At 55.2% G+C, this 14,012-nt stretch overlaps 1 protein-coding gene across 7 annotated transcripts in view; it reads right to left on the bottom strand.

Annotated features, from left to right (window-relative positions):
- The window catches only part of TLK2 (tousled like kinase 2), a 35,373-nt gene that overhangs the window by 17,590 nt on the left and 3,771 nt on the right, over window positions 1-14,012 (bottom strand). For 2 of the 7 annotated variants that reach the window (XM_080359603.1, XM_080359602.1), the window contains exons 1-7: window positions 12,661-13,284; window positions 10,881-10,981; window positions 10,674-10,778; window positions 4,744-4,815; window positions 2,030-2,099; window positions 994-1,037; window positions 217-312 (exon numbers count right to left, since the gene is read on the bottom strand). In XM_080359603.1, the coding sequence (XP_080215729.1) occupies window positions 217-312; window positions 994-1,037; window positions 2,030-2,099; window positions 4,744-4,815; window positions 10,674-10,778; window positions 10,881-10,979 (486 nt within the window). In that variant the 5' untranslated portion in view covers window positions 10,980-10,981; window positions 12,661-13,284. Of the gene's footprint in view, window positions 1-216; window positions 313-993; window positions 1,038-2,029; window positions 2,100-4,743; window positions 4,816-10,673; window positions 10,779-10,880; window positions 10,982-12,660; window positions 13,285-14,012 lie in introns of those variants that run through there. The other 5 variants (XM_080359607.1, XM_080359606.1, XM_080359605.1 and 2 more) reach the window with 5 other exon arrangements.

Below are 14,012 nucleotides of genomic sequence, written 5' to 3' on the forward strand. Positions count from 1 at the left end.
TCATTGTTACAGTGTCCTAAACATCTGGCTTTGCTGCCAGAACCCGGTCTCAGATGTAAAGAAGAGAGAATACGCCCAATGGCTCACCAAGAGCCCCTTCCTTCCCGTGCAGAACCTCTTGTTACCGCTGGCCCTCGGTGCCCGCCACCGGCTCCGGCCCGAGCACACACTCAGCGGCCCCCGGCGCACACACATCGGCCCCCGGCGCACACTCACCGGCAGGGGGTTGGACAGGGAATGCTGCGGTGACGACCTGGCGACGGGCGGCACGCTCCGGCCGGGACTGGTGCCTGGGCCGCTTCCCCCAGCAAACTGGCAACGCAACAGAAATGCTACATTAACAGATTTAATAGAGATGGAGGAAACGTATTCATCCTAAAAACGAAGGCTCTAGGGACTTATTTGCATGTTCCTGCACCTAAAAAAACTTTAGGCAGGAAAGAAATGTGTGTTAATAAGCACTCGATTTCTGACTCTGAGTTACTCAGTAAAATAGGGAACAAACGTAAGAGAAAAGCCAGAGCTCTGGGTTGTGCAGGCACGGAGAAATTCCAGAAACTAGGCAATAAAAATCACATTGATTTTCAGAATGGCCATCGCAGTTTTGGGGAGGGGTCTCTGTGCGCACCACTGCCCACTGAAACCAGCAGGGCCCTGCGGGCGGGTTGTCACGCACTGACCTGTACCCAAAATGGTTTGCGCAGGCAGATATCCCCATCTGAGATCCCCGTTCCAACAGAAACCAACCCCAAACCTGGACTTACGTGGCTGCTATTTAAAAAAATGCTTTATCAACTCCTTCAAAGAAATGTTCATTTTAAAACCTACTGCCAAAAACCTCATGTCCTCTGCCTGCTCAGATCTGAGCATACTGGGTTAACACCGTCAATGGCTCCAGTGATGGATCGGGAGCAGATGTCGCAATACAGACTATCTGCAGGTTTTGCATAATGTGATTCAAGCAGCTTTCTCAGACAATGTAAAGATGCTTACCTCAAAATAATCGCTAATTTTATGTCCTCTAGGAGTGCCTTTTCCTGAAAACAGAAACAAAGGATGAAGATAAGAGCTGGTATTTTTCAGACCAGAAGTTGTCCTACTCCTGTCTCTCGACACTTTTCCCTGGAGGAGGATGCAACACCCACCACAGCACCAGCTGCTGCACAACAACGACTGCCCCGGGGTTACAGCTCTGCTGCTGCTGTGGGGAGCGGTTACAGCCCAAAATTCAATTAACTCCCAATTCCAAACATGTCAAATCCAATCAAACAGCATTTGCACTTGCTAAAGTACTTAAAAACCACTAAACACCATCAAACGTTGCGTAAGTTCTCCAAAATTTCCTTCAAGATAAGGACAGAGCAAAGGGTATTTTTACTCCTCTGCCTTCAGGTAAATTACTGCATATGAGATCTCTCACAAGCACTCCTGTAAGAGTTAGACAGATAATTAGTGGTGGCTTAACACCGGCTCATTAAAACTTAGTCCTTTTCTCTTCTTATATTATCAAAGCAGTTCTGGCAACACAATCCTTCTTACTTTCCTGTTGAAGGGCAAAAGAAATCTGCCCCGTGCCCATGTGCTGGAAAACCCGACCCTGCACGCGCCGGGTTCCCGGTGCCCTGAGCCAGCCCTGCCCGCTCTGTGCCGCGGCACAGCCCGCTCTCCATCGCCGCGCTCACAACTCGGTAAGCAGGCAGGGAGAGAGCACAGCCTGTGTCTTGAAGCCTGGCTGCTGCATACGTGTGACACGGGACCAAAGTGCCCCTTCTGAGAAGCCGCATTAAGCCTTTTGGGCAACCTGTGCCATGAAAATGCAAGAGTTTGTGCAAATAAGCTGTAGATGAGTAGTTTCCTGCCAATAAGGATAACAAGGCTCCCAGAAGAGAGGAAAATCATGGAGTAGTCTACAAGGAACTGCCTGACACCCCCTGAGAGGAGCCGTTGGTTTCCTAGGACACTGACGATGCCAACGTGCACGAGTTAGCGAGCGGTGGCGAATCCTGCGGCGGGCGGGAGGACCGGTTACCTTGACTGCTCTCGTACGCTTCCGCTTTCCTTTTCCTGTTCCGCTGGTCATTCTGCTTCTTCTCAGGAGTCTGCCAAACAATACTTCCAAATTAACATTTCTGCAGTTATTCCAAAATACCAAAACATAACAATCTGCTCTATATCCCCAGTGGCCATTTCATTTCTCTGGTGCATTTGTTGCTACTGCTGGTACTTAAAGTAACAACTGCTCTTAAATAGCTACTACCTTCTAATATATGTGCTGCAAAAGGAAGAATTAGGTTAGGAATTAGGTTATGTCTGTAATTCCAGCTGCAGCAAGCCATCCCGTGCTGCCCAGTCACTGCACGCTTAGCACAAGTCTGAACACTTACAGAAACCTGTATAAACCACTGCGTGGTATCACAGCACAAGAGCAACCATAACAAGAGGCTGGCAAACACACATCCAGATTTGCAATCCAGTGGCTACTCAGAGTCTACCAGGACAACTCATTCTGCCTGCAGTGAACACTGCTTTGCCGATGGCTGCAGGAGCCCTCCTGTCTGCGGCTGCACAACCGCGGCCCCGCGCGAGCACGGCCCACGGCAGCACGGCCCACGGCAGCACGGCCCACGGCAGCACGGCCCACGGCAGCACACGCGCAGTCCTCCCGGACCTCGCTCTTCATTCAGGGCAAGGAGCATCTGCCACTTCTGTGAGCAACCAGAGACCCGAGAGGCAGCTCAGCAGCGATATACTCAGGCACAGGTTCAATACAGAGCACAGCTGGGAGCCCTGAAGGCTCCGCACGTGTCAGTGTCGACACGGGAGGGTGGAGCAGACCCTCCACGGTCCCTTCCCCATCTCCAGGGTCACTTATGTGGCCAAACCTGCTGAAAACTCGACGAAACGCTGTGCTGGAAGCAGCTCGCTGAGGCTGCTGGAGAGAAACACACCTTGTCATTTCCACCAGCAACACCACTGTTAAAACATCTCTTATCCCCCAAAGGGATCCGAATCATTTCTGACCTATATGCTCTACCACCACTGTAGACAGAATCAAACCACAGCCTGGGGCAGCAAGCAAACCACAGCGCACGCACGCCCAGGGGAGGGAAAGCCGCGGCCAGGTCTGTGGTAAACCCAAGTTTCATGCTCTTTGGAAACCAAAGTCCAAAGTACCCTGTTTAAAGATCTCTGCCAGGAGACCTGCACGCAGTAAGCACAGAGATCAGTCTAACTCCTTTAACAGGATGAAAAGGATAAAGCTAACACCACCAGCATCTAAACACGCTGCACATCTACAGGCCATGTCCCAGCTGGGCACTCATCAACACGCTGTTGTGTGGCCAAAGGACGGAGGGGATGTGGAGACAACAGAGGCCGCCGTGTCTGCAAAGCGCTTTTAAAACAGACGGACTGGAAACCCCATCACTGCCCAGAGAATCGCTGCACCAGCCCCTGTCTGCTAACGGTGGAACAGCCTCCTCGCTGCGAGCCGTGAACAGTGTTGGTGTGACTGTACCGCCACCGGCTCCGCCGCAGCCCCCGCGCAACCACCCCTGCGCAACTGCCACTGCCCCTGGGCAACTGCCACCAGCTCCGCCGCAGCCCCCACGCAACCGCCACTGTCCCCACACAACCGCCACTGTCCCACCGCAGCCCCCGCACAACTGCCACTGGCTCCGCCACAGCACCCGCGCAACCGCCACTGCCCCCACGCAACCGCCACCGCCTCCACGCAACCGCCCCCACGCAACCGCCACCAGCTCTGCCGCAGCACCCGTGCAACCGCCGCAGCCCCCACGCAACCGCCCCCGTGCAACCGCCACCAGCTCCGCCACCGCCCCCACGCAACCATCGGCACATTAACCAGAGCCAGTGGACATTGTTTTACCATTCAAGGGCTTACATAACAAAAATCACACACAGCGTTATCTGTTACAGGCTGGAAAAAAGGCCAGGAACGGTGCATTTGATTGTGTCGGCTTGGACAATTTAAACCACTCCACGGAAGTTCATAAAAAAATCCCAAGTAAAATAACGAATACTCAGTTTTCCACTATTAATTATACTTACTCGGATGGAGTTTGAGGTATTGGGTTCTCTGAACCCTTTCACCAAACACCTCATATCACTAGTGCCATATAATAGAGGGAAATGTGATCTAAAACTGTCCCGATAACCACATGGAGTTCTTTAAATGCATAAGAAAACACCTTTAAATTTGAGATTTTCCTTTCTTAATGTGGAATTTTCCAGTAAAAATGTAACTCTACAATTAATTTTGCTGCTGTAGTACGCATTTTGAAATGGTTAATCCTAAGGCAGTGAGATTAAAGAGGGATAAAGCACTAATTTTCACCTCCCCACACTTCCGCAGAGCAACCCATGAAAGCGCTCGCTGTGCACACAGCTCCACAATTCACATACTTGATAGCGAAGGCAAACTTTTCCATCAGTGCTCTCGGGCTTTTATTCGGCCAAAAGCAGCAAACAAACCCCAGCACAGCTGAAAACAATGCCATAAGCTGAGCTTAAGAACGCTGTGCTTTTTGGGTTGCGAGAAGCTTGAAGGACTGTGTTGCAGCACGGTGCAAAGACTGTAGGTTACAATCCAGACTAAATACCTCCACTAGTCCCTTTCACACCCCAAACAAAGAACTGTCACCCACTCTCACACAATTCCTCCTGTGATTTGGGTTCAATCCACCTTCAACCCGATTCCCACGAGGATTTGCGCCCGCTTACCTCCAATTCCTTATCGCTCAGGGAGCCCACGCTGCACAAGCTCTGGTTGGAAGACTCGCTATTTAACGGACCCTAGTGAAAAAGGAGCAAAAGACCATCAGAAACAACTTCCATCCAAGGCACGTCCTATCAAACACGGCATCTCCGGGCTAACTCCGCTGCTCTGCGTCCTGCGGGCACGGCAGCAACGCGGGGCAAACACCTGGAGCACGCGGTGGGGCACGACAAAATTCACAAGAGGTCTGGAGCAAGAGAAAAGCTGGACTGCCCGCTGGAGAGTGTCTTCTCGGTATACCCATGAGATTCCTGCATCGATGCATACGCAGCCTGCTCTGTTTAACCACGTCCACACAACAGCCACCGCAGCACGTGTAACAGCCGAAGACAACTGGTCTGAGAAGCAACGCTTGTGACCTGCTGAGCAGCTCCGAGCTCGGCTCTTCGGGCCGGCGTCTGCCTGACCCCAGGCTAAAGATTCAGAGGCATCCTCCATCCGTGGAGGCAGCGATGGGTGCTGGCGGGTGCCGGCAGCACCGCTGCCTTTGCTTTAAATGCCTCATTTTTATGCTTTTTTTAACACTAAAAAAGTGAAAGTAAAAAACCCTTCAAATTTGTGTTTTATCATTCCTGCCTGTTTATATTTAACTCAGTAACTGACATGGGATAAATGTGCAGGACTTAATTTAGCATAAGTGGTCATGGCACTAAAGGAATTAAAGGAACCAACCTGAATTTTGGAGAAAAACCCCAGCACGGCACAGAACATTAACCCCAGAATATTGCGGGGAAGCAGGAACAGGGAATCACCAACACGCGATAGTTTCACACAGGAGGGCTAACAAGCTTGGCTCCTGAAGAGTCACCTGGCGTTTCTAGCACAGGCGGCTTTGGGGTGACACTGCACCGCTCCGGTATCACCCACAGCCCACTCACCCTGTATGGAGAACCGGCGATGGGGCTCCGCAAACATCCAAACCACGTGGGCCATCTGAAACAAGCTAATGGTGTCTGGAGTGCTTACCCGAGGACAAGCACAAGAGCAGCACACACTTCCTCCTCCGCAAGGAATTTCTGAGATAAGCCAGCATGCTCTTTTCCCTCGTGATTCACCTATCGAGCGCTGCTCCCGAGCCCGTGCGCTACCTGCGCGCACACAGCCTCCACGTCGAGACGCGGCTGCAACAGCAGCAGGCGCTTTCGAGCCTCCTACTCTAAGGAGGATTCAAAACCTGTCCACTCACACGAGCTGGTTAGTCATTCCTCCCTTTGCCAGAGCCCTGGGAAGGCCGCAAACGCGGCACAATGGCTGGAGCTTCAACAGAAACAACTCAGCCCAACAACAGCTCCCATTGATCTTCCACAGCAAAGCTAATCTGCCTCAGAGCGCCTCACCCACCTCCTCTTCACACCCTGCGCCACTCGCGCGCGTCCTCGGCCTCTCCAGTCTCCCAAAAGTGACTCCTCAGGCCCATCCGCAACTCATACGCTGGGCAGTTTCCGTTCTGTGCTCCGACCCCTCGTGCTAACGGAGCTCCAGAACTGCTGCTGGAGTCTCCAACGGGGACTCACAGCAACATGCGCGGCAAAATCCTCCTGCTAACTCAGCGGTGGAGACGGGCATCATTCTCCAGCCAAGGTAACCCGGGTTCTTCTGGATTCTACAGGAAATCAGGAGATTTCAAAGGGAAACAGTCAATCCTTATTTCCACTAAGTTAGCACTGACTCCATGCGGGCTTACACCAAACTGAAATGCTTGAATGCTTTCCAGTTACTCTGGTCCAGCACTACTGTGTAAGAGAGGTTTAATTAACATCTTCTTATCTTATTTCAATCATCACATAAGTGTGAAAATTACAGCCTGCTTCTTAATTGGGCTTTTAGAAAACTCCGTATTATAGCCAAGAATGAAGGCGCCGAACCACCTCTGTCTGTTTGCCACGGGAAGTTACCCCGCTCTCAGGTGTTCCCAGGTAACCTCCGCTGCACCAGGCGGGTGAGCAGATGGACAACAGCGTTTGCTCGGCGTCCACTGCGCCTCAAGAGTCCTCCCAGGGCCAAAACCCAGTATTTTCAGTTTCCCGATGGCAACCTGGGCAGGAGGGTCGCGCGGTTCACCCCAACCCGCAGCTCAGGGCCGAAACAGAACCGAGATCCGACAGGTACTTCTGGGCGCTGGTAGCCAGACAACGCGTTTGAAATAAGTGATGTTGCACACAGAAGCATCCAAGCAATGTTCAAGTATCTGGCACAAAGTCCTGGCACGTTCTGTGGTCGCTGATAGATTCAGTTTGGAGTTTCAGAACTGCCATCGCTAGGTGTTCCGGAGGCACGGGCACCTGCGCGGCACCGTGGCTGCGCGGCACCGCTGCCCTCCATGGCTGCGCGGCACCGCTGCCCCCACGGCCGCCCCAAACGCAAACCTTCAGCTTGGGAACACCGCTGCTCAAGGTGCTGCTAAGCACACCACACACCTGGCCGCTCCCGAACTGATCAAGACTGCCAGAGGACAGAGAGAGGGTAGAAACCAAAATCATACAAGTAAATGGTGCTCTTTTTTATGAGCTATTCTATTTCTGGAGACAGATGTTCTGCAGCAAAAGTGACACTCTTCAGGTTATTTTTACTTCCCTGTTTACGCTGCCTCAAAGACGGAGGAAAGGGAGCACTGGCTGCCAGCAAGGCAAACCACCTTCAGCTCCAGCACAGCCCTGCGGGTCTGCAAGATCCCCACAGCACCGCGGAGAACGTCACCCGAAGAAACGCCCCAGCCTTTGCAGCTGGTATCTCCAAGTGAGCACCCAGATAGGGGAAGGGAGGCAGAAAATAAAACCAGACCAAATTCCACAATGTTATCCAGAGAAACAAACTACATCTTGTTTTCTGTGCCTCCTGACCCAAGGAACATGTCTGAGGTAAATCAGAATAATGCCCCAAGTGAACACACTCACATTTCCCCTCGCAAGTAAACATAACGGGAGCTAAACAAGCAGCAATACTGGTTGGTGTCAGATAGTCGTGTGTTAATTTGAGGATTTGCTTTGTGAATTTGGGGAAAAATGGCACTTCACCATATGGCGAGAACAGACATCTAAAGTGTCGCTGGCTTTTTGAAGCTATCTAGTGACCTGGATGAACCACACGAGTGTAACAGTTGCCTAGAAACATTCCTTGCTCATAATTTGATTCCATGTATTAATGCCGAGCTTCTAGAGAAATACCTTCTCCAGCCATTGAGCGGGATAATTCGTCACAGAGTGGCGAGAGAACTCTGAGCCGGCCGGGCATGCGCGGGGCCGCGGTGGCCGCGCTGAGCCGCCCGCTGCCGCAGGACGCGCAGCACACAGCTGCGCCCACCCAGTTTAGGATTTCTGCCCCCTCCTACAGTTACTAGAAAGCTCTTCCAGAATCCCAGGACTCCGATGGCGAGGAGCCTCTTTTTTTCTAGTTTCCAGCCTAAAAATGTATTCTAGATGAGCTCAGTCTCATTCATTTCTCAGAGACACGTACAGTTGTTCTTCACTTGCAAACACGCAGGGAAAAGGGCTCTAAAGCTGCAGCTGTGCTTAGGATGTAAATTAGCGCACGGGTTTTCTGCGGGTGCAAAATACACCCCGTATTTTTAAACATGAAAGAAACCTGCCCAAAGACACGAAGCGGCAGGGCCGGCCCGCAGGAAGCTCCGCTACAACCGCCGGGCCCTCACCCAATGGCAGAGCACCCGAGATGACATTTCTTCCTTTTATGCAATAACAGCAACAGAACACCTTCCATCCCCGCAGGATCCGCCCGGCCCGGCCCCGCTAGGTGGCACTAGCCCTGCGCAGCCTTCGCTCGGCGCCGCGGAGCGCCGAACGTCCCACTGAACCGCACCAATCCTGTCACAGCTTTCCCAAATATTCCCTTTAAGACCGACCTGCCGGTGCCAGCGCGGAGCCCGGCGGACGGAGACCTGGGGGGCAGCAGGGGGGGTGGGGAGCACCAGCCTGGGAGGGAACGCAGCAGCTGGGATTAACACTGCAACCGAGATGCGCTGCGAACAGCAGAGTCACGCGAGTTCATCCCAGGGGCTGGCTGACTTACTGCACATGAGCAGGTATGCAACGAAACAAACACCGTAACGCACCTCGGTTTACCGACCAATACCAAGGAACCGCCGTGCCGCGGAGCAGCAGGGAGAACTGAAATCCAGCAGCAGAAGAGCTTTGCTCTGAGAAACGAGACTTTTCTACTTGGATAGGAAGAAAAATGAGTTTTCAATATTCACCCTACAGAGAAGGTGCCTGTACTTTCTGCCGCAAACATACTGAACACACAATTCAGACTTGCTTTCTGGTATCTTTTGAAGGTCATTCCTGTACAAGGAACAGTTTCTCCCATTCTCTGTGAGCACTGAGCACGCTGGCGCTCTGTAAAGCGACGGTGGTGCCTGTGCTTCCCAGTCTCAGCTGGTCTGGAAAGGTGCTTGGCCTTATCTGTACTGGTGCAGCTGAAGATGTTGAAGTGACCCACGTGGGGGGAAAGGCGAGAAACAGATAAAAAGTACATAAAGAGTTGTAATGTTGTATAAAAGAAGATTTGCAAGATCGTAAATACATTATGTAGCATGAACTTTTACGTCAATAGAGGCCTTAAGATTAGAAAAAAGTCTGAGAAGTGGGGGAAAAAGATCGAAAAACCCCAGAATCTTACTTTGGTAATTGGAATTGTTACCCATTAACAGCTTGTAGTGTTAATCCTCCTTACTGCACCACCTTACAGCTGAATATTTCACTTACGCTCCCTTCCAAGACTTGGCCTTGAGTCCTGAGTGAAGCACAGATCAGAAAGGAGAACATGAAACGAAACCCTTTCCCAAGCTGATTCGCTTTGAATTCTTCTAAGAAACGCAGCACCTACAAAGTTTTGTCAGAGAACAGAGAAGCGCCCTGACAGTTTCTTCCCGAAATAATTCCACGAGGTTTCTGAAAACTACCCGGCAATGATGCACTGTCCTACCATCCACCTTGATGGTGTCCAAAAGTCGGTGTCTTCCTCTAGAGTGAACTCCTCATCGCTGACCTGCTTTAAGATGAGTCCAGCACCACTTCATTGCTCTGAGAACAGCCGTTAAACTACCGAAACCACCTGGAGCAGTAAGAGCTCAACGTGAGCAACCACACAACGTTATGGTTCGAGCTCCTGCCCCAAGAAAGGCGGCGATGAGCAGTTACGAAGTTGTACGTGGGGACAAAGCTGGGGTTCTACCAGAAGGCTGTGAAACACAGACGCAGGGGAGCTTACCTTCACATGCTCTTTTCTTGGTGTGTGTCCTATGGGACCCAGCAGACAATTTTAGCATCTTGCACCCACAAAGAACTGAACAAATTCCTGAATATATTGAGTCTGGTTACATGTATCAAGCAGAGTGAACTTGAAACTGTATCCAACAAGTGCCTAAATTCAGCTCCCAAATGCACACTCTGAGAAAGGAGAGCTGATGAGATTCCCGCTTCCAAAGTCAAAGTGGTTATGGGTTTTTTTGGGGTGCACAAGCTGCCTTAAGATGGAGCAACTCCCTAAGAATGTAACTAGAACCCAAAATCTTCTGCAAAGCAAAACATCTGCTTGGAGAGATCCCATTTTCATTCCTCTTAAACACACTTCAGGCAAATTAGTGGTCAAAACACAACTATCGATACAAAACATTCTGCTGGCAAAGCGAAGTTGTGAAGGCAGGAACGGCAAGGCCAGCGCGCAGCGTGGGATGCACGCATGGTGCAGGACACACGTGCCGCGCGGGATGCACATACAGTGCGGGACGCACACACCGCGCGGGATGCACATACAGTGCGGGATGCACATACAGTGCGGGACGCACACACCGCGCGGGATGCACATACAGTGCGGGACGCACGCGCCGCGGCGCCCGTCAGCAGGAGCCCCCGCTCACCTTGGCGACGCCGACCCCGGTGAACCTGGCCTCCAGCAGCTCCTGCCGGCGCGGGTCCAGGCTGTGCAGTTCTTCCATCATTTCTGCTGCTGAGGGACAACAACACTGCGATTATGCAAAGCAAAGGAGAGAGATGTCACATTCTGAGACTCCAAAGCGCCTGTTCCGCAGCGTAAGCATGTTCTCGCAAGAGAAATGCAAGATTACCATGCAATAATAACATGACTTTGCCACCATGTTACTGTATCTAAACCATCGCCCTGCTGGAGTTTCCTCTTCTATCTGTTGCACGAGCCATTTCACCATCTCTAGATCCAAGAAACCAATTATGTCACATTCTCCACTGGATGCTCTGTTCTAAGGAAAACATGGGCCAGACTCTTACAGCTAAAAGCTTCAGAGCTTTCCATCCACGCTGCACCACTATGAAAAGAGAAAAAGTAATATTTTTTACCCCATAATTTATTTTTGGCCAATCCTGGACACACCAGATCTGCCCAAACTCCCGATTTCACTGGCAACAGCGCTGGTTCTTCCAAGCGCAGAGGGAGATTAGAAGAACATAAGAAGAAAATAATGCTTGTTTAAACCTTTTACTTTGCAGAGTGAAGCATCAGATACACCCAGTTCAACGGCTGCTTCTGCAAACTGGGTGCGCTGGGCACCTCCTGGCACCCCAACACGCCAAATGCTGCTACTGAAGGGTTAACGCAGCACCAACCCGCACAGCTGTGCAAACAGGTTAAAAATCTGGAAATACACAATTCGAATACTGAACTGCGAAAAAATGGGACAGATTTCAGTGTTCATCATAACCGTGAATCGCATCTTCCTCACTGCGCCAATCAAGTTCATCTCCAGAAATGTCTGTTCCAGTTTCATTTTCTGGACTAAGGCAGAAAAAATAAAGGAGCCAGAAGATAAAGATTTGGTGTATAAAGAGCATATGAGCATATGCGACGAGGAAAGTTCCTGAAGGGCAGCAAGTGCCCTCTAGAACAGGCAGCACACAATTGTTCCTTTTATTAACTGTCCATTTTGTCCCTGCCGCTTCCTCCGAAGGCTGCAGATCTAAGTTAGAGAGGGCAGAGCGAATCCATCGGGGGCATTTACCACCGCTCTCCCAGAGCAGCAACACGCCTCAAAAACTAATGGGACCCTAAATGCGGCTATAGAGGACCCTGTTTCCACTACGGGCTCTCGGAGCCCCGCAGAGCCCCCAGCCCGTTCTCAAGGCAGAAACCCGGGCACCGAATGCCAGCCAGGCCGTGGCCCGAGGACGGGCAGGCCCTCCCAGGTGTCTCCCCACGGCGGGACACGGGGCGACCCCCGGGGGAGCGGGACCCGGGCCGGGCTGCCCGGCGCCCCAGAGCCTCCCGCACCGCAGCCCGGCCTGCCCGGGCCCCTCACCCGCCGGCCCCCGCGGCCCTCCCCGCTCCTCCGGGGCGGCTGCAGCACCTCTCCCTCCCTCCCTCCCGCTGGAACGGAGGCAGGCGTGTGAAGAGCGGCCGGTGAGCGAGCAGCCGTGCCCGCTGCCCACCGCCTCGGCCCGGCCGCCCCCGCCCGGCAGCGCAGGCAGCACCGCCTCAGCTGCTAGGCCGGGGATCCGCAGGCCGTGCCCACCTCCTGCAACCTCCTCCAACCTCCCTCCGCCGCCCCGCGGGCTCCGCGCTCCCCCGGCCGGGCCCGGCGCCCCCGCCCCGCTCCCCCGCCCGCGGAGCCGCGCTGCTCCGGCCCGCCGAGGCAGCATCCGCGGCCCAGGCCCCGCTGCCGCCGCCCCGGGGCACAGGCCTCGGGCCCTGCCGCCGTGACCCCGGCCCGGCCCGGCCCGGCGCTGAGGAGCCCCCGCCCCGCCCGGCTCCCCCGCGGCCCGGCCCGGCTCCCCGCGCCCACCCACGGCCCCGCCGCCCCCGGGGCGGCCTCGGGCCCGGCGCCCAGAGGGAGGCGAGGGGGGTCCCCGCGCTGCCCCCGGGCTTTTCTCGCTCACCTGGCGCTGCTGCTCCCGCCGCCGCCGCTGCTGCGCTCCCCTCCTGCCCGGGCCCGGCGCTCCCGGGGCACCGCTCGGATCCCGCCGCCGCCGGGGGCAGGAGCAGCAGGAGGAGGAGGAGGAGGGAGGGAACCTGCTGCGGCGGCGGCAGCGGCGGCACGGGCGGGAGGGGGAGGCCAGGGGCGGCTCCGCGGCCTCCCGTGAGCCAGGCGCCGCCGCGGGCAGCCGGGCTCCACGCGGGGAAGGGCGGAGGGGAGGGGGCGGCAGCGGCGGGGCGGAGGGTGGAAGGTGGGGGCTCGCGCCTCGCCCGGCTCCGGGGCGGGGAAGAGGATGAGAAAGGACGGGTAGGCCGCGGATCCCCGGCCTCGCGTAAGGAACGTCGCCCGGCCGGGGTGCGCGCAGGCCGGCGGCAGCCGCAAGGCCTCGCGGCAGGACAAAGGCCCGAGGGAGGGCTCGGCGGCGGCGGCGACGCCTGGGCAGGTGGGAGCGCGGGTGCAGGGGAGGGTGGGGGCACGGGCTGCGGGGACCCCCGGGCTGGCCGCGCGGGGGCGGCGGGGCGGGCAGGTGCCGGGCCGGTCTCGCCCCCTCCCCGCGGCGCTGGGCCCGGCCCGGCCCGGATCGATTGGTGCAACACACACTAGTGAAAGCGCGCGGAGTCTCGCGAGATTTGCACGGCGGCGGGAGGGGCGGGGAGGGCAGGTCAGCGCGGGGGAAGGGGGGCAGGTCAGCGGGGGGGCGGGGCCTCGGGAGGGGCGGGGCCTGCGCGGAGGGAGGGGCTGGGTGGGGGACAGCAGGTACGAGGCGGGGTCAGGAGGGCCTGGGGTCAGGGCAGGCCTGGGGGGGACAGGAGATTGGGGGAGGGGCAGCGGGTCAGGATGGACCGTGGGGGTCAGGATGGACCATGGCGGTCTGGGGTGTGGACACATCTAGGGGTCAGGGCAGGCCTGGGGGGGACAGGAGATTTGGGGGGGCAGCGGGTCAGGATGGACCGTGGGGGTCACGATGCCCATGGGAGTCTGGGGTGTGGACAGGTCGGTGGGGGCTACAAGGACAAGGGGGGGCCAGGGCAGACCCAGGGGCATGTAAACCCTCAGGGGAACAGAGGTTGACCTGATCCCCATTCCCAGGGTGTCCTTGCACCCCCCAATTCTTCACCCCCTCTCCAGTCTCCACCTTCCAGAGCCTCAGTCCCAAACCCTCATCTCCCCTGAGGGCGAGGGCACCCACACCCCCAGACCACACCGCTGCCTCCCCGGGGACCCCATGACCCCCCCGGTGTCGTGTTGCGGGCAGCCGCCACACTCACAGAAAAGCAAACAAAAAACAATTAAAATAATAAAAACAAAAGCTCC

This window comes from Nesoenas mayeri (assembly GCF_963082525.1).
Source record: "Nesoenas mayeri genome assembly, chromosome: 26".
Classification (NCBI taxonomy): Eukaryota; Metazoa; Chordata; class Aves; order Columbiformes; family Columbidae; genus Nesoenas; species Nesoenas mayeri.